The sequence below is a fragment of the Pseudopodoces humilis genome, chromosome 1, assembly GCF_049639895.1.
Source record: "Pseudopodoces humilis isolate 2021_Gansu_Grassland_sample_001 chromosome 1, ASM4963989v1, whole genome shotgun sequence".
NCBI lineage: Eukaryota > Metazoa > Chordata > Aves > Passeriformes > Paridae > Pseudopodoces > Pseudopodoces humilis.
Window position 1 is genome coordinate 126421130 of NC_142200.1, and position 26740 is coordinate 126447869.

At 38.3% G+C, this 26740-nt stretch overlaps 1 protein-coding gene across 8 annotated transcripts in view; it reads left to right on the forward strand.

Annotated features, from left to right (window-relative positions):
- Positions 1–13880: 13880 nt before the first annotated feature.
- The window catches only part of ICA1 (islet cell autoantigen 1), a 71512-nt gene continuing 58652 nt past the window's right edge, over positions 13881–26740 (forward strand). For 6 of the 8 annotated variants that reach the window (XM_088060186.1, XM_088060173.1, XM_088060179.1 and 3 more), the window contains exons 1-3: positions 13881–13982; positions 23787–23833; positions 25597–25635. In XM_088060186.1, the coding sequence (XP_087916312.1) occupies positions 25619–25635 (17 nt within the window). In that variant the 5' untranslated portion in view covers positions 13881–13982; positions 23787–23833; positions 25597–25618. Of the gene's footprint in view, positions 13983–23786; positions 23834–24021; positions 24072–25596; positions 25636–26740 lie in introns of all 8 variants that reach the window. The other 2 variants (XM_088060195.1, XM_088060208.1) reach the window with 2 other exon arrangements.

The following is a 26740-nucleotide window of genomic DNA, read 5'->3' on the forward strand; positions in this document are numbered from 1 at the left end:
TGGCTGCCCAGATAAAAACCTACTTGGGCCTTGTCCGGACTAACACTAGCTTCTACTGCTATGTTTATTATTAGAATGAGTGAAATACCATGGCTTCCTCATTTAGAATAAAGCAGAAATAATGTACTATTACATACCAAACAATACTTCTGAGGTCAGCCAAACAGCACCACCATCAAGCAGAGCAAAACCCTGTGTCTGTCACACAGGATATGGTAAAAGTGGAAGTTCATAGTAAGCTTATACTCAACATCAAGTTTGATATTCTCATGAGAAAATCAGTGTCAGCATATGACTTCTGAAAAATGTGGTTTTCTTCCAGGCCTTGTATCAGTGCCTCCTTATTACCCCAGTTCTGTGACTATGGAAGGCTTTCTGTGCAACCACAAGTATAAAAAATAGCCTTTAAAATTGATCTGTGAAATTTCAGTTGGCGGCTATTGCAGTTAGGTGAGATCCAAAGTTCTGTGAGAGACAGATTAGGCAAACAAGCAAGCCACTGGATGGAAACTTATATGTCTAAGGCTCAGAAGACTTACCTTCTGTTTTCATCCTTTTCACTTCACTTTTCACTTACTTATGATGGGACCACAGATAAGGCACTTCCTCTCACTATGACTTTTTTTCTGCTGTCCTTTTTCTGTATTCCCTGTTAAGATTATTTAGAGAAAAAGACTGCTTTCCTATTTTCTTTACATAGCAGAGATTACAGTGATTACAGTGATTACATAGCAGAGACCACATATTGTCAGGATGTCTGAGTGCTCAAGGAATGCAGTTATCCTGCATTAAACAACATTATTAATAAATCATAGATACCATGGCAAATGTCAACTCACTGAAAATGGCTTTACAGTTCTGGTCACATAAGCAAGGCCACCCATCATATTAATTGATATTTTAATTGTTTTTACAATGTTACATCAAACTCTTCCTGAAATCTGACTTTTGTCAAAGTTTCCTTTCCAGTTCCTTTTGTGTACTGAAAGAATCTGTCATGGAATGTGTTTAATTTGTAAACAAATAATTTCAAAATCTAATTCTAATGGGGATTTCATGCAGGTCATTCCTATTTGTACATTAGAAAACAATAAAGGAATTAATGAATTGTCTTATTTTAATATTAATGCAATTCACCACGTCTGAATTTCTGGACACTAGAAGTGAAAGATGTTGAGTTCAATGACAATAAAACATTTGCGCATTTATTATTATATGAGTTATTACAAACATATGTAACTTCATTTGGATTTGTCCATGATATAAGATCAGAATTAAAGGAAGTTGAATCAAATCAAATAAGAAATTTTGGTGAAGATAAAGTATTTTTCCGTCATGTTGGCATCCATACTAATGAATTAGAGGACAAATGCACAAATTCTAATTGCTCTTTGGGCATATTTTCACCTGCAGTCTGAAGACACTAAACATAAAGGCAGCAGCATAGCTAAGTTCAAGGGAATCAGAACAGCGTAACAGTATTGAGATGCTGCCTCTGTCTTGTCTTCTTTTAATAGCTTGGAAGCAAGGCCATGCCTACAGCATGACAGCATGGTCAGAAATCACCAAACATCTCTCAGCTTGGTGCATTATACAAACATTGCACAGAAGCACAGGGCAGCACAAAACTGGACAATTCTAGTAAGCTTCATTCTGTTTGCTAGACATATTCAAAGAAAATGGTTTTGCTGAGTTAATGCCCTGGCGTACCAGCTTAATTAATACAAACTCACAATTACTAGCACTTCCTACTGTTCATCAAAAGCAAAATCAAAGTTGCCATCTCATACTTGTTGGTTCTTATCTGCTGAAAATATTCAACATAAGTGAATACAAAAGGTTTGGTGAAATTCAGGCACTTGGCACTTGCTGATAGGCCTCTTTTAAACAGATCCTCACAGATTTCTGCTACACCATTTCAGGCCAAAGATCTTTTATAATCTGCTGCCATTCCCTATTTGTAATTATAAATCACATATCTCAACACAATCTACTGTTTCAGATCTCTTAACACTCTTTTTTTCTCTTTTTAATTAGAATTTTTTTGCTATCTAGTTTGCAGAAATATGCCAGTATCTATGGACAACGTTTTTCAGCTTGTGTAAAACTACATAGGTATAGGGCTTTTTTAGTGGCTTAGTTGGAGAAAGCCTTAGATCTGTCCTGTGAGCTGGTTACCCAACTGTCATTTGTGCTTTTGAAAATATCCTGTGGGGCCCCATATTTACTTTCTAATTATTTAAAACAGTTTGGATCTGAGCCAATAAGGTTCATTAAGAGGCACTCAACCAGGTTCTTTATGTAAATTTCTAACATCTTTATAAACACGTGGTCAGCAAGACAAACAGTGTTAAGAAACCACGTTTCTTTTTATTAGTCAAAATCTCCTCTGAATTAAAAAACCCCAACCAGAAATGGAGTAAGGATAATTAATTTTATAACCTTAATGTGCACCTCTTCTCCCAAAAACCAGACAAACTGGCAGGTGGTGTGAGGAAAGCACTACGGGTAATCACCAAACATCAAGAGGCTGTTATACAAGCCACAGAAATAGCCCTCTCTGCATTGGGCGTGCATCTGCTCACACACAGCCTCTCAAGGAGTCCGCTGCAGAATTACAGGGGATTCAGATAAGAATGGAAGCAAAAAAAGGAGAAGTCTTACAAAGGGAGACTTAAAATATTGATATTGCTTTTCTCAGAAAAGAAATGAGATACAGCAAAGGCACTTCAATCCTACCTCTTCGTAATCCTTACCATGTCCATATACTAGCGATATCAGGATTGTAATGGTCAATATGAGTGACAAACAGGCAGAAGTAAGAAAACTTCATGGTTATGATCATAAATTCAGGGATTACGGATTAGTGTGAGATCTATGTGAGCTTCAACTAGCTCCTGTACAGCTCTTTGCATCTGCCCCGAGTGCTGGCTGCAGTTCAACACAGGACAGTGCACAGGTCTCATAGAGCAGTGGAATTTCTTTGCTCCTTTAGCCAATGGACACAGCCCATGAAAACGTGAAAATGGGCATATTCCCAAGGTTATAAACTGGAGTAATTAAAATAAGGAAATTGCAGTTGCAACACTACTCAACTAACTTTCTAACTTTTATTCCTGATAAACAGAACTTAAAAATCATTCATAATGCATCCTGCTTCCCTGTTCAGTGCAGTCATCCCTTCCAGCTCTTTATCTCCAAAATGCCTTGGGTAAAACCTGCAGGAACTAAAAATAACAACATTAGCTCATCATCACACTCTGGTCAATGACTTGAGTAATGCAGACTTTATGAAAATGTACATTTAGAGTCCTTGCAGATGAGCTGTATAACACAAGCCATTAAACACAACTCTATTGATCTAATTTCATTATTTTCAGCAGACTGGAGTTTAGAAATTATGAGCTGCACTAATGAATGACAACCCCAGGGAAAAAATGTCTCTAATTAATTAAATCTAAGTTGAAAACACCTAAGATGAGATGTTTGTCATTCTAGATAAAGGTTTACTACAATGTAAGTCTATGTTCATGCAAAATACTCAAAGCTTAGTTCAATTCAAAAAGACAATATGCAGAAAATGGAATAATTCTTTCACACCAATATATTACTGCTTTCTAGGGATAGGGGTAGAGAATGGTAGCTTTCTGGAAAAGTGTATACAAGATAATAAGTTAAAAATGGTGATAACAGTAAATTCATATGTCTATGCTGAAATAGAAAAGAGCACTTTTATATGTTGCAATTAAATAAGACATTTATTTTTTTCAGAGAGGTGGAGAGAACTAGACCTACAGAATTATTTCCTCACCACAAAACAGTACTATTTATTCTTGGCAGCAAAGCCCTTCCTCAGTCAAAGAAGCTAATTTTAAAAAAAATTAAAATTCATGTTACAAGGGCATGCTGGTTGTACTGTGACAACAGAGCGTCTAATCTTGCCTCCCATCCAGGCCAAATATCAGGACTTCTTTCAATCAGTTCCTACTGAACTTACGTATAAGCTTTATAAAATAAAGACCTACTACTCTTGTTGTGATTCTCCACAAAACAGTCACACTTGCTTGATAAAGATCAATTAGTATTTTTCAAGTATTTTGGTGTTTGATTATTCTAGTTTTATGGGTCAAATACTGACTTCAGGTAGAAATATATACCTGAAAGAATTAAGTCTATTCACTTCACATTCAGTAGTAATGTAATAGAAGAATTTTGCATTGATTTGATGAAAGAGGGAACAAGTAGCAGTGTTTACACACCTGTACAACACTGAAATATATGTAATTATATGCTAAAGCTTGTTCTGTGCTTTTTCATTTTAGGATGCATTATGTGGTAGGTGTTCTGCTTCATATCTTGAGTGCCAGACAGGGCATACTGTTGTTCAGAAATTTGAACCATGTCACTGATTAATAGTTCTATTAAACAGGAATAATGTTCCAATACTTCCAGTACTTCATCATAATTAAGTCATACTGCAGAAGAGATAATAGACCTTTTCTGTACAATATCTGTCCTGAGGAAAGCCTAGGTATATGCATCTACTACGTAAGATATACATATTAAGCAGCACATCAACCTCTTTCTCCAGTTTTTCAAGATACACCTATGCAACAGCTTTGCCCTCCAATGTATCAGCTGTTTTTTCCAATTCATTGGTAGCCATGAACTTGCTGAGGATGTTTCACCTCATCATCCAGATTATTAATGAAGACATTAAACAAATTAGCCCATGATCAACTGCAGAAGAGCTACACTAGTGGCTACCTGAACTTCATACCAGTGACTCTTTAAGCCTAGTGATTAAGCCAGTTTTTCAGCCCCTTGTAATCCATCCATATCTAATCTGGTTTATAAGGATGCTATGGCAGACTTTACCATAAGCCTATTAAAGTAAAAGCATACAACATTCCTTGTTCTATCTCAGTTACTAACAGAGAGAGCTACTTAATCACAGAGAACTATCAAATTGCTTAGGGATGACTTATCCCTGGAAAATCCGTACTGGTTGTTCCTAATTACATTATTTGTCTTTAGGAGCATGGAAATGGCCTCCAGGAGGATTTGCTCCACACTCATCCTAGAGACTGAGACCAGGCAGAGAAGGCTGCATCTCCATGGTCACTTTTATGGATGGCCCTTCATAAATACAGGTATAATGTTTGCCTTTTCCCAGCCATCAGAAATATCCCCTAGTCATCACAGCCTCTCCAGGACAACAGATAGCACCCCCTCCATGACACCAGCCAGTATCCCACCCTGTCCAATGAACCACTGTATGTTCAGCATGCCTAAATGGTCCTTAACCCAGCTCTTCTCTACAACGGATAGCACCTCCTTCACTGTGACTCAGCCACAAAGAACAGGTACTTGGGAGGCCTGCAAACAGATATTGCCAACAATAACCAACAGATACTTATGATTTTACACATTCTTCTGTAGCTCACAAAAAAAACTTCATAAAGGTAGATATAAAACCGATAGGAATAAAAAAGATTTTTAGTTGCTTCTTTGTTGTTTTTGGGATTTTTTTCAATTGGCCATGTTTTGTAGAGTGTGTTTGTTATGGCTAAATAGCTCAATGTCTTCAGCTTTACTCAAATTAAATATTTGTTTATGCATTGTATTTACTGGTTTGAGAGACACATAAATCTGGGAGATAATGCTACAGAGATCATAAATGCATCTTGATTTGGTCAAAGTTAGAATATTACTGTTTATTTCAGACTGTTTATATTGCATTTATTTTAGTTTAAGGAGATCACAAAAAAAAAAGTATCACTCAAGAACAGAACTGAGCTCAATGGACCTGAAATTCTAAAACCACATAAATAGAAGGAGTACAAGAGCTTGAACCAACAATCATTGAAGTCAAGACTTTAGACTGAACTTATAGTTTAAGGGACTCAAATGCTACTTTTTTTTCTTAGCCACAATGAGTACATTCAGTGAAATTTTGCACTGTTATTACTTCTTCATCCTTATAACACATATCATCAAACATAAAAGAATAATTAGCTAGCCAAAAACTTTTAAATTGCATTTTCAAAAAGGAAAGATAACACTGTGTGCCTCTATTAGAGCAGCTAGGTGTGTAAAAAGCTTGCCTTTCTACTGATGAACAAGTTACCTAAATCTTGTGTTCTAGTATACAGAAGTAGCAAACACAATACTTTCCACTGCAGGTTCACTGGGAAGGGGAATACATTGAGTTTCTCTGCTTTATACTGCATGGGAACCACCTCTTATGAAGGAAGTTAAAAAGAGCTGGTGTAGACCAGCAGGAAGCAAGACTGTACTACACCAGAGGAGAGTGTCTCAAAGGCACAATGTCTTCAAGCTGCACAGATTGCACACCATTCATGAATCAAGGCTGTGCTGAAAGGAACAGTCTAGCCCTGAATATTTCATTTTCCAGAATTCAGTCTAATGAATTCTTTGGCTGTAGAGGCAACAGATTAGAAGTAGAGCTGTGAGAAAACAACATATTTTGCATTTCCAAATGCTAATGCATTGAAAACTACCAATAATACATATTATAAACCAAATTTTATCCTGGTAAGAATTGAAATGAATTAATTAGAATCCTCTCCAAAAAAAAAAAGATGTGATAATGGAAAAGCTGACAGATCTTTCCCTAAAGCATCTCAGGACAGAAATCTACTGTGGTACAAATCACTGGTTGATGATGAGAAAACAGCAAATTTTAGCAGGCTTTATCTCTAAAAGTATTAAGGTGATCCATGTTCTCAATAACTCAAAATGACAAATTATCTACTGTGCTTTCACAATAAACAAAATATGATTTCTCAAAAATTACAGAATGACCTGAGGAATACCACAACAGAATATTTTAAATATTCATACTAACAGTATCTGTGGAGTTTGAGAGCTTTTTTCAAAGCCTGCCTTAGAGAAAAGCTAAATCTGAAGACTAATTTTAGTGCATATTCCAAGTAAATATTTATCTCTCATCAGCAGGAATGAGCTGAGGCAACCTAGTGAGCAAACTGGTTTAATTGCCCACAACAATTTCACCTTTGTCAAATGTTCTGTAGATATCAGAACACTTCTTGTAGAACCAGACTGAAAACAATCTCATGGCAACCTGCAGAAAGTATACACATCTTTTTAGTTTTGTGGAATATACCTATATAGGATGGGAAAAAAAGAACAGCAGAAACAGAAAACATTGGATTTCAGTGAGAATATAGCTTGTCTCCTGGGACAAATGATCCATGCTGTTCACGAAAGAGAAAGGAAAAAAGTCATTGCTGAATGAGAAATGCAGCAATATTTTGGTGAATACTTTTTCTATTTAAAACAATCCTTCTATATTTTTTTTCTCTGTTCAGCTCAATAATTTAACTTAGGATGAGGTGAGGTGTTTTTTTCAAAAGCATAGTATGAAAAGGGTTGGAAAATCAAATTTCCAGTAACAATGTTTTCCATCACTTAAAAAAGTGCACTTTAGAAAATTAAGTGGCTTGTTTTTCAAATGCAAAGATGTACTGAAGTTTGACTAAGCCATATTTTCAGAATAGTACCCTTCATGATTCCTATTGGCACAACTGAAAAAAAAATAGATTGGTAAAGCTATTTTTGTCAGACAAGAGATCTCTGCATATTAGAAGATGAAACTCCACCAACATTCTGTTTCTCAAGCAGTGCCACACATTCTTCTATTAAATGGCAAAAACAACATAAAGTCTATGTGTTATAAGGAACTGAAAAGTATCTTCTATCTCAAAATGGTTAACTTGGGACAGCCAGTTCATACTGCTTTGAAGGGCAAACAGATTATATATTGGAGGATCTGATTCAAGCTATTGAAATCTGAGAGATTATTAAAAATCATGATGCCAAATATTAGGTCCATCTTGTCACTAAGAACTCTGGCACATGTTACAAAGGTTTATTGAGCACAATGGCTACATTATAGTTTCTTTCCAAGCAAATGTCCAAATATTTTACAAACCCAAATATTAATATGTTTAGTGGAAAAAAGTTAAGTATTTTAAATTATAAATTATCTGTAGATGCATTGTTCAGAATATTCAATAGAAACTGGAGATAAGAAGCTATAGTATTTCTTGCTAAGCATTAAAAGTCATACCTTCAGAAAATTCAGTAAGTATAAGATTTATGATAAAAGTATTTACATGATGATACAGTGATACATGAGGCATTGAAAGCAAATCAAACTCTGTAGCTGGTTGCAACAGTTATTGTTCTGTAAATTTATTTTCTGATGTAGTAGAATTCTTCTCATTTGAGACACATTTGAGAATCAGCAGTATCTACAGTACACAGGACAACAGCTTTGAGATTCTTTTTTAGCAGACTTACACTCCTAACATATGAAACATCTCCAGGAGAGCTTTAAAAATTAGGTGACTCATATTCTTAATAGGCCAGAATATTTTAATAACTGTTTCAAAATGTTTGTCTTTATATGGAACAAGACTCACAAATGCATCAAAGAGAACATAATAACATCTGGGAGCCTCAGCCTGTATTTACTATATTATTGTCTTCTAAAGAAATTAACTTAATAGCAAATGTATTCATATTGCCACTATGAAAATCTATTCAATGAAGAGTTATTTTATTGATATACCATCCTTCAAAGAAGTTGTATTTTTTAAATATGGTTTCTGTCAGTACTCTACTCCTTTCTCATTCCCAAACCTGTGGAAAAAGCAAGTCCATCTTATGAATCTCTAGCCTTTGAAAACAATGGAAGATGGGATGACTAAAGGTAGTGGCAAATCAGTATAAGAACTCTTGGCCAGTTCTGTCATAGGTTCTTGCTGACAAATCATTTTATCTGTTTGTGTCTCAATTTCTCATTTACAAAGCAAAAACAATGATTATTTCTGTCTCTCTCCCATTTTGCATTTTCTTTCAGACTGTAAGCCTCTTTGGGAAATAAGTTTGGGGATTATTCAATACTACTGTTGCAGACTATAATAAAATATATTCATAGTTATAAATTCATAGATCCTGCAGGGATTGGATTGCTTATCCAATTCCACAGCAGATGAAGATAACCTCAATTCATGTACGTATGCATTTCAGAATACAACCAATAACTGCAGGTTGTGTGTGTTCAAATTAGTATTTTCAAGGAAATACTTAAGAAGATTTTTTTAAATATTATTGTTCTCAGATGAAAATCAGTGCAAATTGCCACCATGCCCATTCTCCTCTCCCTACTGTAAAACAAAATGTCAGGTATGAAAAATAGATAGTCACTCCACATGCTCCATCACTGTCATTCAAATGAAAAGTATCTGACAGGAAAGAGTACCCTGTGTGCTGTTCGCAAGACTATCCAGGGAGCTGGATAATGACCATAAAGGAGACAAAAAGTGGAGGATAGTGGAAGAATGTACAACAATGTCCAGTGCAAACCAGACAAGAAGAAAGAAGAGTATTGCACAGCTCACTGATCAGGAATTGCCAAAAGGAGTATATGAACCAGTACTTGGACAGCAATGTAAAGTTTGGACTTCAGGCAGTATCCAAAAGTGAACACAAACCTGCATGAAGAAAAATCCAGGCAAGCCCTTCGGCTCAGAACTCTTTTCATTTTAAGTCTTAAGAACCATTGCAAAGTAATGCTGATTGAACATCATGAAAACCATGATTACATGCTGTGTCCTGTCTGGCAGTTTTGGTCCTACCTTGATGGTCAGAGATACTGGCACCACTTCAACCTGAAGCCGTCTAATTCTACGCTTGGCTGTCACTTTAGGTGCTCCACTATCATAGAAGATATCAGGGGCAACAGTCACAAAATGAAACACAGGAAGTTCCGTATGAATATGAAGCAAAACTTCGCTTTGTGGGTGACCAAGCACTGGAACAGGCTGCATGGAGAGGTTCTGGAGTCTCCTTCTCTGGAGATACTCAAAATCCACCTGGACACAATTCTGTGCAACTTACTCTAGGTGACTCTGCTTAGCAGGGGGGGACTGGTCAGATGATCTCAGAAATCTCTTCCAATCCCATCCCAAATCATCCCATGATTCTCTATTTTCCAGCTTATGAAAGGAGAAATAAATGACTAAGTAAATCTTCAAAGCTGACAATAGGTTAAAGGTTTTCAGCAGATCACTAAGCTGGAATAGTCACACAAACAAGACAAACTACATGCCTTATAGAGCTAAATTATAGAAACTATAAAAATAAATGCAGAACAGCAGAACACAAACACCTTTAAACTAGACAGATTTTTGCTGAGAAATTTGAAAACAAACAGCAGTGTGGCAGGAAAATTAAAGAACAGCAAATAGATATGAGAGAACGAAAAAGATTGAAAATATTCATATGAGGCACACGAGGAAGTTTAAGGGAAGAATCATTTCCCTCACCTTGATTTCTAAATTTTGAGCAGAAACTCAAGCAGGCAGTGACTGTGTCCATAAAACATTAAATGTTTGTACTTCCTTATGTAGACAAGAAACTGAGGGCAAGCGACATGAGAGAATTAAAAAAATCTTAATATGTGAAAGTAATCATAATCATAATCATAATAATGTTACTATCCAGGGAAGATGTTTCTAGGATACCTAATGCTATGCAAGTTTCTGAAGTTACTAATTCCCAGAAACATATAAATGGGGGACAGAATAACAGCACATTAAGAAACCTTAAGAAAATAATATATACAAATGGGGAAAATATAATTTCTATTGCTTCAGCTGAAAAACAGGGCACTACTACTGGGCTTCCAAATCCCTTGAATTTCTAGTTTACTCTCTCTTACCCTGATGGTCTCCATTTTCTTATTTGAAATTCAGTCTTATTACTTAAGGAATATAATAAGCTAAAAACCATCACACACAATTTTTAGGATTATTTTATATAGATAGCACAAAACATGTGAGAATGTATCAATTTAAGTGACAAGGGTAGCATGTCCCTTAGTATGCTATAGTAGCCATATGGTACTGTAAACACAACTGGATGGTGAGTCTCACTGAGTCAACACGGGATTCCAATCTTTATTTGTCCTTTTAAAAATTAAATGGAGCTGGAGCAAAGTGCAACACAAAGCTCAGATGCAGAAAAGAGTTTACAAGATGACGGCTAAGACTAATTGCTGGCTCAGTCTTTCAAAATCTCTAGGCTTGTGCAGTTGAGGGCTTGGAAAGTCATTTCTCCACCATAAAAAGTGATCAAAAGTTTCAACTGTGACATGATCAGTAGTTCCACCTCAGGGGGCTGTACTTCATCTTTACTTGCATCTTATGGCAATTTTAATGATGTCATCCAAACAATCTCAGTTTGCGAGAGGATGGGGTGTTCTATGGAACAGCAGAAATGAACTTTTTTAAGGTCAGGGAACCAACTGCTTAGTAAATTTAAGTAACTTAGAGTACTTTGATGCTCAAATGGGGAAAAATTGTTGGTAGTAGAAAGTATGAAGCACCGTGCTTCAAGGTGCTTCACGCATCCAGTCAGCTTTATCAAATAACTAAGCTTGTGAAAAGTAGAAAATACACCTTTTTTCAAATATCACTACCAATAACCGGTTTAGTTACATTTCTGTATTTCTGCTGCCCTAAAAATATCTCCATGGGAGATAAGAGAGGTGCTAGAGGTGCTAGAACAACCAGATGGCACTTGCTTATATTTATAACATTTACATCTGGTGATAAACTACATGAAACATGATAAAAGATTAAGAAATGCCTGCACTTCAGTGAGGAATAAAGCTTTAAAACTAACTTTTGGAGGTTATATAGTAATCTCAGCTAATGGTTTGAGACATTAAAATGGATAATGCAATAATTGCCTGTAATTTGCAGGATGTAGTCCTAAAATGCATGAGAAACGAGCTAGCCTAAATCCTGATATTTGGTATATTCACACACATACATATATATTGGCATAAAATAGTTCCATGATTACAAAAATACAGTTCTTTGGAGAATCAAGGTTTATTCAGGACTATTTCCCCTCCTACCTTATTGTGGAGTAACTAAGAAAAATAATACTTGAAAATTTACCCAAAAAAATCTTTTTGTCTTGGTTCTGCTCCTGCAATGGCTAAAGTAATTCCTTACATCCTGTGAGATTTTCTTTTTACACCTACCTCTAGGAGATTTGCACATATAAATACTATTAAAAGACATAATGTAGTCTTCATGTTAACTGAGAAACTAAAAGCTACCAAAACCCAATGCCAGACATAACTGAAGAGATCCCAGATCCTCATCCACTGCAGAGAAACCTTTTTTCACTTATTAGCACCACTTCCCTTCGGCAAGGTAAGAACTTCATGAACATTTTTTTCTCTCAAAACCAGTAATACCTGGAAATTATTTGACTAATGGGGCAATATGACTAATGCAAGTATTTACACTTCAGGCTGTTACTCTTTCAGTCACGGGAACCCCTGTCCAGAGAATGATTAATCTCACTGGAAACTAAAATAAACCAGATAACCACACCCTAAAATTCGTCTTTTGATATTTGCCCTAAAGAGAGCTCTAGAATACCAAGGCAGCTGGAGGGTGTTTACAGAATAACATCCAAAAGTAAATGATATATTTTACACCAGGTTTCCTATATTCCAAGCTTTCAGCTGCTGTGTTACGCATTTTTTTCTGCAAGACTGAGGACCCCATAAAGATATTTGTCTCCCATGAAAATATTTTCTTCCTGTTACTTTGCTTTAACACAAAAACTATCCTATTAGGGTTCCTGTAGTTCTGGGAAACAATCCTGTATTTCTTCCCATAAAACCATTCTTGTTTGTCAACTCACCGTCTGTGCTACGTACACCATGCTTGAGAGTATGACCTGCTGCTAGTGGTCACACCAATGCCAAACAGGGAAAGTAAGCAATCTCCCACATGACACCTGAAATTCCTTGTACAGTGTGAAATTATCCCTGTTAATTATACTTCAGAGCTCAGGGAGTGCATGCCTAGCTCTCTACCCATGAGGATCCCAGGTCTTTCTCACGATCACTGTCTCACAGCACAGTCCCTGTTGCTGTAAGCATCTTTCATTTTTACTCTTAGATCTCAGCTCTCTCTCACAGAAACATGGAGACACTGACTTGGGACCCCTGTACGGTTCAGAAAACGACGCCTCACTACCACTCTTCTCTCATTTTCTATAGCTTCCTCCTGTCCATCTTCTTCAACTCTTTTCTGGGGCCCTATCAACGCAACTTCTTCTCCATTCCTGCTTTTGTGCCCTGCGTTGCTCTTACACCTCTGCTCTCCTCACACGGGTAAGTTAACACTGCCCCATTTAAGCGGGATCATTTTTCACCCGATCTTGCTGCTCTCCGTTTCTCCTTTTACTTCATCTTCAAAGGCCACCTGGGAACTCATCATTTCAAGCTCTGAAATCAGCTTCAGATCCACCTCCTTTACTCAAAAAGCTCTCACACAGCCTCAGTGACCCAATTCCGACATGAGCTCAGAACCAATGCTCTCCTGACCCCCGTGACACTGCCACCTTTTCCTCCTAAAGGGCCTTCTCCTTCCAGTTTGCACTACCTCGATGGCAACTATTTATGACAACCAAAACATTTTCGTATTTCCTTGCTGCTCCTGGCGGGACACCTGCGGTCCCCAGCAGGCTAGGGCTGAGGCATGAGGCTTGGGGCTTTGGTCGAGGCCGTGATCAGAACCCCAGAAGGGCCCCAACCCGGGTGACTCTCCCGCCGCTTCCCTCACAGGGCTGCAGGGAAAGCAGGAGGAAACGCGTCCCCGCCTTGACCAAGACCTGGCCGTGGCCGCCCCAAACGCCGCGGACCTGGCGGCCGCGCCCTCCCGGCTCGGGGGGCGGGCTGGGCCGGGCCGGGCGGCGGCTCCGCCCCGCTGCGGGGGCGCCCGCGCCGGCACAGGCGGCTCCGCTCGCTGCGCTGACGCCGGCGGCGCTGGAACACCTGGAGGGGCGGTGGCGGTGGCGGTGCCTGCGGCTCGGCCCTTCCCTCCCTTTCCTTCCGCAAGGTGAGTGCGGGAAGGGGGGCCTCGCTGGTCTCCGTGCTGGGGCCGGGCGGGGAGAGCTGGTGCCGCGGGTACCAGCCCCGGGTGGGCGCCGCCTCCCCCACGGGCAAGCCCGCTCGGGGCGAGGGAGGCGGCGCGGCCGCCGGGCCTGCGGAGCTGGTGCCCGTCAGCGTTGTATCCACGGCCGGACCTGTTCAGAGCGAAATTTCCGAGGCACAAGATGGCATCTGTCCCTCCTTTTGCCTTGTGTTCCCCCTCCCGCCGTGCGGTTGTCTCGCCATGATTATTGCATTTATCCGTTTGTGCCTCCCGTACATCCTCCCTGGCGCTCTGCCCGCTGGAAGCGGGGAGGGAAACGGCCGGTGCTGCTCGGCGGTTTCCGGCTTGGCTGCCGGGCTGAGGCGCAGGTTGCTCGGCCGCGCTCCGACCCCTCCTGAGGCCAGCCGGGTAGAGAGGGGTGGCAAGGCATCCTCTGGTCAGGTAATGACAGACCTCGAACCAGCACCGAGACAGTAACAGCTAGTGAAATGGCAATTCAGGAGCCCCCCATTTACGATTTAAAGCTTAAAATTTGCGAAAGGTTCATCTTGGTAATCAGATTTATTTTTCATACATCCACCTGACCCATGAAAGCTGCTCTAGTCGTTTTGAACAAAAAAAGAAAATCGGATATTACTTGAAACATGAGGTCAGTTTTTAGCAGCAGAAAGGGGTGAAAGGCACTGTTCTCTTTTATTTGTCAATATCATTATATATATGTTCAGTGCCGTATGTAAATAAATCTCCCGTTCCATACTGTTTTGAGTAAAGCTGATAGCCTCAAGGATCTGTGTGACCCCTCTTAAAGCAGTAATTCAGGCTTGCCTTAGTTCAGAAGTGTAAATGTCAAACTGACTGGTAATCTGAAGGTTACATCCTTTTTCCCCCTGCCACCAAGTCACGTTGTGGTAGTATTTTGGAAGCTTGGCATTGGACTTGTTCTTCTGTTTGGTTGTTTGTGATATTTCCCCCCTGTCTAAAAACCTTGCTTTAAACCAAGATGACCTTTTATTTCCATGAAGCACCTGTTTGTTGGCTTTTGTTCTCCATATGTTTAACTGTGTTATCCTCTTTCTTTTGGTTTCTGGATAGGTTTTATTTCATTTGGATCACAGAAAGAAGCTGTGACTTTTCTTTCAGAGTAGACTTCTTGGAAATAAACTGTTCTTGTGTTTTAATCTAGCAAGACTCTTGAAAGGACAAAACTCTTTGATCACTTTTCCAAAGTGTTGGATAGAGAAAATGGTGGGCTGGATTTTGCATCTGCACTGCAAGTGGCATTTGGTTCTGGGCTTTTTTCTGATTTTTTTTTATAAACCACTCTTTTCACTTTGCCTATCCAATGTTCTCAAAGAAGGAGTTGAAGAATCCCCTGACATTGCTGTCTGGCACAGATCTAGAGGTTGCAGTTCTTGCTGGTACTTAGCATGAGGACCAGCAACACCTCATGTAGACTTTACCAATTTTTTTAACTGCTGCTTGAACAGCCTGTTGGTTTGAACTTAGTAATATAATGGTTTAAGATTAATGTTAATACCACTGAAGGAGGAATTTAGTGTCAAGCCACAGAGATCTTTTGAGTAGTGAACTGCCATAACTGGTATTACCAGTCACATTTTGCACATGACAGACTCTCATGGAAGATAATGTGGTGGTTAAATGCTGCCAAACCTTAGTCTAAATGAGTTTCTAAAGTTTCTTCACTGTCAGAGCTTTATGTGTGAAACATTGTTGTTTCCAGAAAGGTTCCAGCAGTTTACTGGAGTCTAGATGCTGGTCAGTGGAATTTGCTTCCTTTTCACTTGAGAAAAAAAAAATAAATACATTTTAGATAGTGGTGCTTTCTTCTATCGTTTGTTGGAGTTGAGATTCAAATATAAATGTTACTGCAGATTGGAGACCAGTTATGACTTTATGGAAAGGGGAGGTTTCATTAACTTTTTTTTTTTTTTAGAAGTTCCTATTAGTGAGGGGTGAAGGAGATCATAGAGCATAGTGAGCAAAGTGAAATTCCTACTACAGGGTTAGGGGGTTTTGTCCTAGCTTCGTAGAGTTTCAAGCCCAACCATCTTGCCAGTTCTTCTGTTACCCATAGTTTACACGATTGTTAAATTGTTCTGATGATTTCTCATGTAACCTTTTCTTGAAGAAATTAATAATAACAGCTCTTCTCAGTCTTCAGCTAGCGTTGAAGGCTGTTGGTTCGAGTTGACAGAAAAGAAACGTACTAATATTTCATCTGAACAAGACAAAAAATGCCCTCACTTTTTAATACTTTTTTTCAAAATCACCTCCAAGCATATTGCCCTGTAGTTTATTCTTCAAGAAGTTTTGCTGCTTCTCAACCATAAAATCACTCTGGAGACAAAATTACACCACGTGATGCAGAAGCATTAAAAATACAAAAGCCAAGAGAGTGAAGTTTGTTAGAGAAAGAACCAAACAATCAAGAACATTAGAAACATTTGACCTTTTTAAGGGTTGCTGGTAATAACAGTCTCACAGTACTTCTTCCTGTGGCTATTGTTAGCCACGGCAAACTGAGGGGCATTTTGACCGGTTACACAATTGCTTACGTCAACCTTGAGAACTGTCTGTACCAAGTCACTGAAACAGTGCTTGGGTCCATCTTGCAAGTAGCTTCATAAGGATCTCCGCTTCTCTAGGAAGAGTCAGCTGGAGTGGCAGGATATTACTGAAAGCAGTAATATAAAAGTTGAGTGGACTGCGTGACTGCTGAGAATATATAGCCTGTACTGGTGGTGTTTACTCAAAGGGTGGCGCAAGGAGATCGCCATGTATTGTTGTTGCTCTGCGTGCTAAGGCTGTTTTGTTAATTGAATCTCTTATCCACAGATGGGAAATAATCTCCAAGGGAATCTGGAGAAAATTATTTTCTTGTGTTCCCTCCTCCAATATTGTTTCCCTTTGGGTCTAAATGGTGTTGCCTCCTCCTGGCTTCTGAATGGATGAAAAGGCAGGAGGGAGGCAGAAATGTGAGAGGGTTGCATGTGCCAGCAAATAGGGCTTCTAAATAAGAAAGCCATTTGAAGTTTCATTTACCATTTAGAGTTTTAAGTTCTAAAGCCTTATATGTTTGTATGTAATATACTATACATGCAAAAAGAGTTTCATGGGTTTATTTTTGTTCATTACTTTTCCCATAATTTCGCAAAAGGAAAGTTTCCCAATATTAAGGCTCTAGACTGATTACAGGTAGAGTGCGTCAGAAAAACAATCTTGTCTCTTATAATCTGTGTACAGTGCCTATGATATTTTCTTTAATAATATTCACCTATTAAGTTTACAAATAGTGGCTCTTAAACTAAGAGCAAAGATGTGTATTACAAAACAATTTTATAGTAATTTTGAAGAAACAAAGCAAGTCAGCATTTAGAAAATTAAAAATATCTCCAGTTTTGCTTATTTGCATTGAGCTTAGACCTGCCATTCAATGATTTATACTCAAATTATTCTTCCATAAAATGAATGTAGTACTTGCAATGCTTACCTGGTTGTCTCACTGTTCTCCACAAATGTAAGTGCAGTGCTTTACTAGTGAAGCAAAAGATGTTACCTGAGGGGAAACTGATACTATGTACTGTCCCTACATTATTCCACAGTAAGCAAATGAAAAATCAGTATAATCTGAAAACGAAATTTAAAATTAATTTTTTGTGTGGTTAAATACATCTGTGCAAATGATAAAGTTCTGTGTGCAAATGAGCTTATCTAGAAAGTGCTATTGTTTGCTTGTCAATCTTGCAGTCCACCAGCATTTATTTGAAATATTTTGTTCTGAGACTGCATGTACTGTTGTGACTTCGTGTGCCATTCTTATCAGTGTTTTTGAGATAATCCACTGGGTTTAGGGATTTTTCATTCAACTGTTTAAACAACAACCAGAAAAACCCCCAACCCAGCTCCAAGTATCATTTCAATGCATTTTATCCTCTAGAAAGGAGATCGTTTATGCCTATAAGTTTGATCTGATAGTTTTTGGAATAATATGACAGATATATAGTACCAAATAGACACAAAATAATTTTTTAAAGAGGAATGCTAACTGTTGAATTGGTCCTTGCACTTTGTGGGGCAAAGCCATGTTTTAAAAAACATGTTGAAAGGCCCAAATTTCAGCTTTTTCATTTTGGCTAAAAATTACTTGTAACCACTAAAGTACTGAAAACCAGAGTGGTTCAGATTAATTGATACTCTTCAGTTCTTGGTATAAGTCAGCAATAAACTCTTAAAGTGTAAATTTGCAGTTTGTCTGCCACTTCTATTAATTTGTATGCATCAGAGTTGGGAATAGAAAAATAAAGAGTAAATGATAGCATAAGAAACATGGCTCCGGATCTCATCCTTTTTTTAGACTGTACCAGGAACTTAAGTAGAATAATTTCCAACATTAATTGTGTATTATGAAATTAGAAGTATGACAATTGTGTTTTGGAAGAAAGTAACTCTTGGCAGTACTCTCTGCAATAGATGTGACCCATATATGTCCTACACAGAGTATTAAATAGAGTCATTGTAAAGTTGAGTGAAATCCAGGTGTCGATAGTACTGCTACTCATTTGGTTGGATGTACTGTGTGCAGACAGGTGCCTGGGTAGTGCTACAAATGACAGAAAGAAGACCCAAACCATTCATATTTCATCATGGTTTCTTACAGTGCAAGTCTCTAATCACACAATCTTAGTCATTTAAGATACCTGCTGGTATTACTGTGGTTTGTTCTCCACACAGTTTACTGACTGGAAAAAGAGAGGTGTGTTGTATTGGGTCAAACTTGGAGGACAGACTCCAATTTCTCTGATACTTCTGTTGTTTTTAGTATGTGCATGGGATTTTCCTGCGCATCAAATTTGGCAGGGGTAGGGGGTGTGGTAGAGTAGGTTAATTCTTTGAAGGATCAAGAGAAATGGATAAATGAAATGGAATAAATGGTGGTTTTGAGATGTCTCATAGGCCTTGGTAGAGAGGAGAAGGAAATGGCAAAAACTATGTATAAAAATGTTAGTTCCAGAAGTGTTTGTAGTGAAAGAGAAAATTGGTTCCAGGGTACTTAACAGGGTATGGCCATATCCGAAAGACAGTGTTACTCAGTGTTCAGTGTGCTGCTGTTTTTTTGTTGTTTTTTTTTCTCCTCCACAGTAATTCAACAGACCACCATGAAATCCTAGTTCTAAAAGAGGGGGAATAGAGCAGTGCTCTCACAGCATGATCTGTCTTTGTAGTTCATGTGCCTAATGCAAAAAGCATAATTTCTGTGTGCACAGAGCACAGTGGTGAGGCTCTGGTTGAGGTGCTCAGCATTGCTCTGTGGAGGTTCTGTTCACTATCTGTACAGGGACTTAGTCTTGAGAGGCTCGTATGGCAATTTAGGCACTAAAGTTAGATAATTGCAGTCAAACAGGATGATTTTTTCCCCTCTCAGCACCTCCCAGGTGAATATATGAATTTAGCAGGAGCCTTCACTGTGTATCAGATGCCATTTATCCTGTGCTTCATTTAAGAATGTATGAAATTTCTTTCTAGGTGTCAACTCCTGAAATAGATTGAAAGAGTAATTCCGTTGATAACTGCAATCTTATATTTCTTCTCCTGAGAACTTGTGGGTAATCTCCAAGATAGACGCTTTCCAGGATAAGTAGCAAAGCTGTGGATCAGTCTGAGACAAAGGATTAGACAAAAAGTTGTAATGGCTGGAAGGAACTGCTAATGCAGCACTTACAGGCCAATTTGCAAACTTTTTGAATTAATAAACAAGGGCATCAGTAAGTAGTCTAACAGAATGAAAAGACTCCTGGATTTGAAGCTAAGCATGGATGATTCTGCAGGGTTAGAGCATCAATATTGAGAATTAAGAGCTTTGGAGGAAAAATTAAATCTTGTCATTTGTCATAGATATAGCTTGAACTCTAGATTCATTTTAGCTGAATTAGAGTAGCTATTCTTCTATTTAAGAGTAGGAATACTTATAAGTCTGTGGATAATCTTGATGCTGAAAGACCCAGACTTCAGCTTTCATTCTTTTCCTGCATTGACAACATGGATAATTCAGATCTACAGGCTGTTATATTCTCTTTTGCTTGGAAAGGGCAAAATCAAACACCATTTGAAGCTCCTGGTCTGTGTGTTTGTAGACACACCAGAGAAAATAAAACTGCACACTGTCTAGTCTTCATCTTGCGGTGAGACTGCTTCTTATTTTGCAACCCATGTACTTGGTTCAGTTTGATCACAGTTTCCAGGGAGCAGAGTGGAGGAGATAGGTTGTCAGCCAAGAGCTGTTGGAGGCGCAGATGGCCTTGATTCCCTCACCTAGGCACATTTTCTTCCTTTCAAAGTATTTTACATAAATGAAACTTTCACTCTTCACTTTTATATATAGAACCCCTTAATTTTAATGTTTTTCTGTTACTTAACACCACTGTGCTATTAATGTATTAAAAGTTTATTGGAAGATTCTTCATTTTAATAAAACTGTTGACATAAGTAAATCAACTGCAATGTATGATTGTGCCATATTTGAAGTTGTAAGTTGCAAGGGTTTTAGGATATGGAGAGTCTGTTGGGATTTGAGGAACCACAGAACATATTATCTGCTTTGAAAGAACAGTAGACTCAGAAGACAGTTCTGTCAGTGAACGTGCAGACTCTTTGGTGTGTTTTGATGAACATATTGCTTCACGTAAGGGTTGCTGAATTCTACTGTGCTATTTGTTTAGTTCCCTTTCCTTGTTTCTGGATGTGTCTCAAAAGAACGTGTTGTTCAATCTACTGCCATCCTACATAACTGCTAGGTTATCTTTGAATGTTAGATTTGCTCTGTACATCAGACTTTATAATGTTTTTGCAAGGATTTCAACGCATCTCTCCATTCTGAGAAGCTGTGATTAGATCAACAGTTTATTTTACATACAGTCTTCAGAGTTGAAAAGATTCCTGTTTGATGCCTCTGGTAGCATCCTGATATTTTTCTGTGTGATCTGTTGTCTGAGCTAAGATCACAGTAAGAGCTATGTAACCAATGCTCAGACAAGAAGAGATACTTGAATTAGGGGTAAAGCTTTTGTTTGTCAGGTTGGGTTTTAAACAGATTTCCTCATAACCTAGGAGAGTATTAAGGTCTGAACTTTACCATGCCACATGACACTTCTTACATTTAGGCTCACTGAAGAAGAGATGTAAGTGACACTGATATACAGACATGTTTATTATCAATGTAGCTTTTGGAGAGAAGGCACTCATACCATCTTTCTCTTACACAAGTAAAATTGAAAAATTATTCATAACGCTGTTCAGCTCTTGGGAAATCAGACAACTTATGCTGCAACAAAATGTACTAAAGCTAAAAAAGAAAAGCAAGTGTGTACAAATGCTGTACGGAACACGAGCTGAAAGGTAATCCTAGTGTATACTGCAATTCTAATCACACAAAACACCAAGAAAGCATTTTATATTTGTACAGAAAAATTTACATGTTTATTCAACGAGTCTTGGAGAATATAGAGAATCTGAGGATTTTTCATAGGAATAGAAATGTCACTTGCTAATGACAAGTGTTCTCCATCAAGTTTCATTCCAGTGTTACAGCTACATTTCTCAGTAGGATGATGAGTATGGCTGAAATAACATGAAATTCTGTGTGCATTCCAGCTGTTATGGCTTCCTGCAGAAATAATTTGTGGGTAAATAGTCTACCACCCAGATAAACTCTGCCATAGTTGGCTGTTTGCAGGACCATCTTGGTTTCAGCATTTCTTGTTATCTGTGGCAGAGCACTGCCTGACTTCAGCTGTGTTACACCTGAAGCCAGGCTGAATCTAGAAACAGTTCCGATGTATTTCAGTGTCCAGGCTGTACCTGTCTTCTCTGGCATCAGTCTGCAAAACGGGCTTGTGGAGAGTGATCCTGAGGCTTCTTGGTGGCTCCTCAAAAACACCTGCTAGGGATTTTCAAGGTTTTGGCAGGGCTTGTGACCCCAGCTGGTTCTGTATGGGAATGGGTCTTTCAGCTCTGTGGTCCCTTGTGTTCCAAGATTTGTTGTGAATAGGGCCAGCTCAGGTTTAATGCTTAAACTGAGGTAGCATTAGGTTCTCTCAAAACACTGAGAAGCACTTGCAAAATTACTGGACTTCTTCATTAGTGGACTTCTTCAGGAAGCCTCAGGTCCATCACTCTGCAGTATTAAACGTGGGGTTTTATACAGTTACCTGTAACGTGGCACTGCTTTCTCTAGTGTGAATAAAGCAAGTATGCTTGCTTCTTACACCCACCCCCTCATCTAGAGTATCCCTCACTTTTGTTTGTCAAGATAAAGTCTGTCAAGGAGATCACAAGTGTTGTGTGACTCTATTGTCAAATATGGAAACTTCAAACATTCACAAATGCTTTCCTATAGGGTGGTGATTTTTTTTTCTTTTGTTAATCATTGTCAGTACAATATTTATTGAAACTTTTGTTTTTTTTTTTTTCATTTTGATATACTAAGAAGAAAATCAAACAAAAAAGTCTCTTACATCAGCTCCTTGTGGCAAAAAGAGCTTGTTTTTATATCTAAAACTGTATGATAACATGGGTTAATTTTAAATTTCACTGCACTTTTTGGAGAGATTATTGGTAGATGCAAGTTTTTAGTGTAATGTGCTTCTATTGTAGTCAATTTTGGCAAAGACCAACTGGCTTGTTACTTCTGTTCAGGGCATTTGTCTTGTTCTTTAAAAGCATAGCAGAGTTCAAAACTTGAAAGTAGTGAGAGGTTATGTGCTCATTCTTGGTCTTTCTCTGCAGCTTCAGGGCCAGCATTCTGTGACTGCAGGGATTCTTCTTTAAATGTCTGTGAAATGTTCCTTTTAATTCTTGGATACTTCCCTGGGCTATTTCCAGTCCCCTCTTACTAGTATCTCTCACTTTTTGAGACTAGACTTATATTTTGGTATTTCTTTTAAAAAATCTCATTGCTTTCAGTTAAACCATATGCTTTTAATAATGTCCTTTGTTAGAGATGAACCAGTATCTTAACCCTTTTTAGTTCCTGGACTTGGAACAGACAGTGACAACACATGAAGTAAGAGATTATATAAATAAATTAGGGCCCTGTTAAATTACTGCAGAGACAATTTACTGCACGTTATATTTTAGCAACTACATTTCTCTTTTTTCAAATCTAGTACTTACTAAGTTGTCTTTGCAAACTGAATTCTCATTTAGGACCAAAAGTGAGCCCCATACTGAAAATAAAATGGGTGCAGGGATTGAATTTGTGTCCTGGGCTGCTGCTTGTTGCCACTGCATAATTACAGCAATCTCCCTGGCATGGTTTTTGTCTCTGCTATCTAGAACTCTCTAGGACCGTTTTCCCTCCTGGCAGGTTTTGGGTGATATCACATGCCCAGTGCCATTTCCAGCAGGCAGTGTAGGTAAGGCTTCACTTCTGTTTCCTTCCACCCTGATTTGCCATAGGACACTATCCCAGCAGGTCTTGTAGCCTCAAACACCTCAAATGCCATCCTGTCACACAGCAGAACAGAAAATGCATGCCCTCATTGTATTACCATGAAAATATTGTCTACTTTGAATGTAAAAATTCCCACAAAGAGTATCTTCAGGGCATAAGGGTGCTATGTAGAGCCTTGAAGAGTATAACTAAGAAGATTTCAGAGTCAAAAGGTGAGGTCAGATGTTTAGGAAGAAAGAGTATGAGCTATACTTGCAAGTATCAACTGTTTGACCATGATCCTATTTATTTTTTTGTAGGGACATTGGTTTCTTGGAGAAGCAGGTGGATGTGTACAGTGAATAAGGTCAGTGCCTTACACCTTTTCCCCATACTGGTTGCTTATATTCTGTTCCAAGTAATGTACATGTTATTCCACCTAGATAGGCTGTTCTTTGCTTCCTGTCAAGCCAAGTGTGCTGCTGAATAACTTGAGTTATGGATGTGTATACAAGCTAAATCCTGTGGTCTTATCTCATTCATACATCCTCACAGCTGACTTAGAAGAGGACCAGTGTGAAAACAGTGAAGTCAAGAATATGAAGGTATTAGAAAATGAGTTCATAGTGCCTGTGCCTATGGCTCTCGAAAGAACAGCAAAACACTCCATTCTGTATCTTGTCTGTCTCAATAGTTCTGTAACACCAACAACAATCTGAAAAGATTCTTTCTTCCTCCTTTTTTAGCTGTTGACCCTTATATTTAAACTCTGATGTGAAGACAGAGACCAGAATTTTCTCATGGTCTCTCCAGCAGTGCTGAAGAACATTTCACAAAAATTCCAATTCAGGCAAAATTCCTGCTCTGATGTAATCTTGCAGTATCTCATGGAACTTTGCAAGGAAGTTTCACAGGTACTGGCAGCAGAGAGGTTAGACTCAGAAGTCTGGGATTTGTCTCCATGCAGCTCCAAATGGAAGTGCATGTGCTTCATGCTTGCAGGAAGCATTCAGGTTGTTTGCATTCCCTTACTTGGGTTCCTGCAATCTCTTCCAGTCCCTTCGCCTCTAGTGCTAACCACACTGTCTGTATGAAGTACTGTGCTAGATATGTTTCCAACACCATGTCTCCACTTTGTAGCCCCTTTTCTTTTTTACTTGGCTAAGTAAAAAGTCCGAAGTCCAGTTTCAGCCCCATTACCTCCCTAGCTGCTTTTTCCATTACTCTTTCCTTAGTCAATCAGCTTCATACCTTTGTGGAGCCCATTGGTGTGTTTATTCTGTGCCCTACTTGCTAAAGTCCATTCCCCAGCAGCACCATCCATCTCACCAGCTTCATTTTGGTCTCACCCAGATCCTGCTGCAGTGCCTCCATTCCCATGTTAACCATGTGCTGAAGAACAGTCCTCTCAGAAAGCAGCAGAGGAGAAGCTGGGTGCTTATTTTTTAAGAATATCTGACTTAGTTGTTAAATTTGGCCTAGAAGGACTGTGCTCAGGTACTGGTGGGAAGTGATGTGCATGCCATCTGGCCAGCTCAAGAGTATAGTGGGAAACTTGAGTATCCAAGCTAGAGAGAGTAACTTATAAAACCTAAGTTTTAACGCATACAAGTCATATTCTATCCTCAGGAACTGTGGTGTCCCTCATAGAAAAACCATCTGGTCATTAAATTTCACACTTCTGACTCAAGACACGATGTAACTAGTGTTTTAAAAAATAGATCAGTGGGATATAGGGAAAAAAAAAGGTAAAAAGTAATTGAATTTTATTGTGGCTAAAACTTGGAGGAAAAAACTTGACTGAGGGTGATGCTTAGTATGGACAATTTTGGCATGCCTCATCAAAAGTCACTGAACTTTTACCTGGTAAATTTGTTTTGCTTGAAAAACTTGCTAGCATAGAAGGATCATCACTGATGGCAGCACTTAAATCCATTTATAATGGATTCTCATGAGAAGTGTGTGTTACACAAGGAAAGCATTTGTCTCACAGATTGAAAAGTTTTCTTTTGTAATATGGTGAACAAGATGCTGCAGCATGGTAATTTTTCTGAAGGGAAAAATGCAGGATTTCTAGTGTTTAACTTAAAAATTACAGATACTTGTATTAACTGGTAATTTCTTATTTAGGTGTGTGAAGAAAACAAGAATCATGGAAGGTCATAAATAGTAAGCATCTTGATAATTTTTTTTTTTATTCTAAAGTGCTAATAGTGTTTGGTATGTTGATTGTTCAGTTGGTTTATCAGTCTCATAATTCAGGAATCTGTATTAATCTTATATTATTAGCTAATTTTTAGTCCTTGCACCATGCCCCCAGAATTTCTGGTGACCTCAGCTGAGGTAGCTCTCAAGGCTGGTTAACATCAGATGAATTATGGTGTTTTCTTCACTTGAAGAAAACTGAAATGAGATCTCAGTTATTTTCACTGCTGTAGTAGAAGTCAAAGCACACAACTAGCCAGGCAGCTAAGGCCCTTATAGTACCTTGTAAGAAGTTTGATGGGTATTTTTAATTATTATTAAAGTAATGCTATTTTTATTAAACTCTCATGTTATGTTTTCTCATAATGCAGGAGGGGGGTTTTTGTTCATTAAATGCTGTAAATTTTGCATTTTAAAGGCGCAGCATGTATCAGGTCAATATAATCTTCTCCCAGCTTGATAGGCTGTCTGTTGTCAGTGTGTGTCATGGCTTGGTTGTACAGAATTCCAAACAAAACATGATATGTTTTGTTCATATTCTTTATTCTCTGCTTAGCAAGAGACCTATATTTTGATTTTAATTAATAAATTAAACTCTTAGAACTAATATTTGTGTAGAGTTAAATGGGTAAATATCTTTGCTTTTCAAGTTTGGTGAAGAAGCCATGAAGTGCTCTGTATAAATGCTTTTTTAAATTATGTCCCTGTTCACTTCCAGTTTAATTTCTTACTGTCTCTTTGGTGATTAAGGCACTGTCACCTAACTCACTGATTAAAAGTAACTAAAGCAAGTAATATAACCCTGTGAAAAAAAATTCCTTTTCGGTTTAAACTGTGTCACTAGTAATTAGATAGGGTAGATGTGCTAGCCTTTAGGGGAACATGTGTACCAACGGCTTGTTTTTTCAGAACAGCTGTATTACTTCACAGCAAATATATATAGATACATATAATCAGAGGATCATAGGATGATTGAATGACTTGGGTTGGAAGATTACAGATGATCTGGTTCTAACCCTCTACCATGGGCAGGGATACATGTCTCAGTACATGACTTGCTGTGTATGTT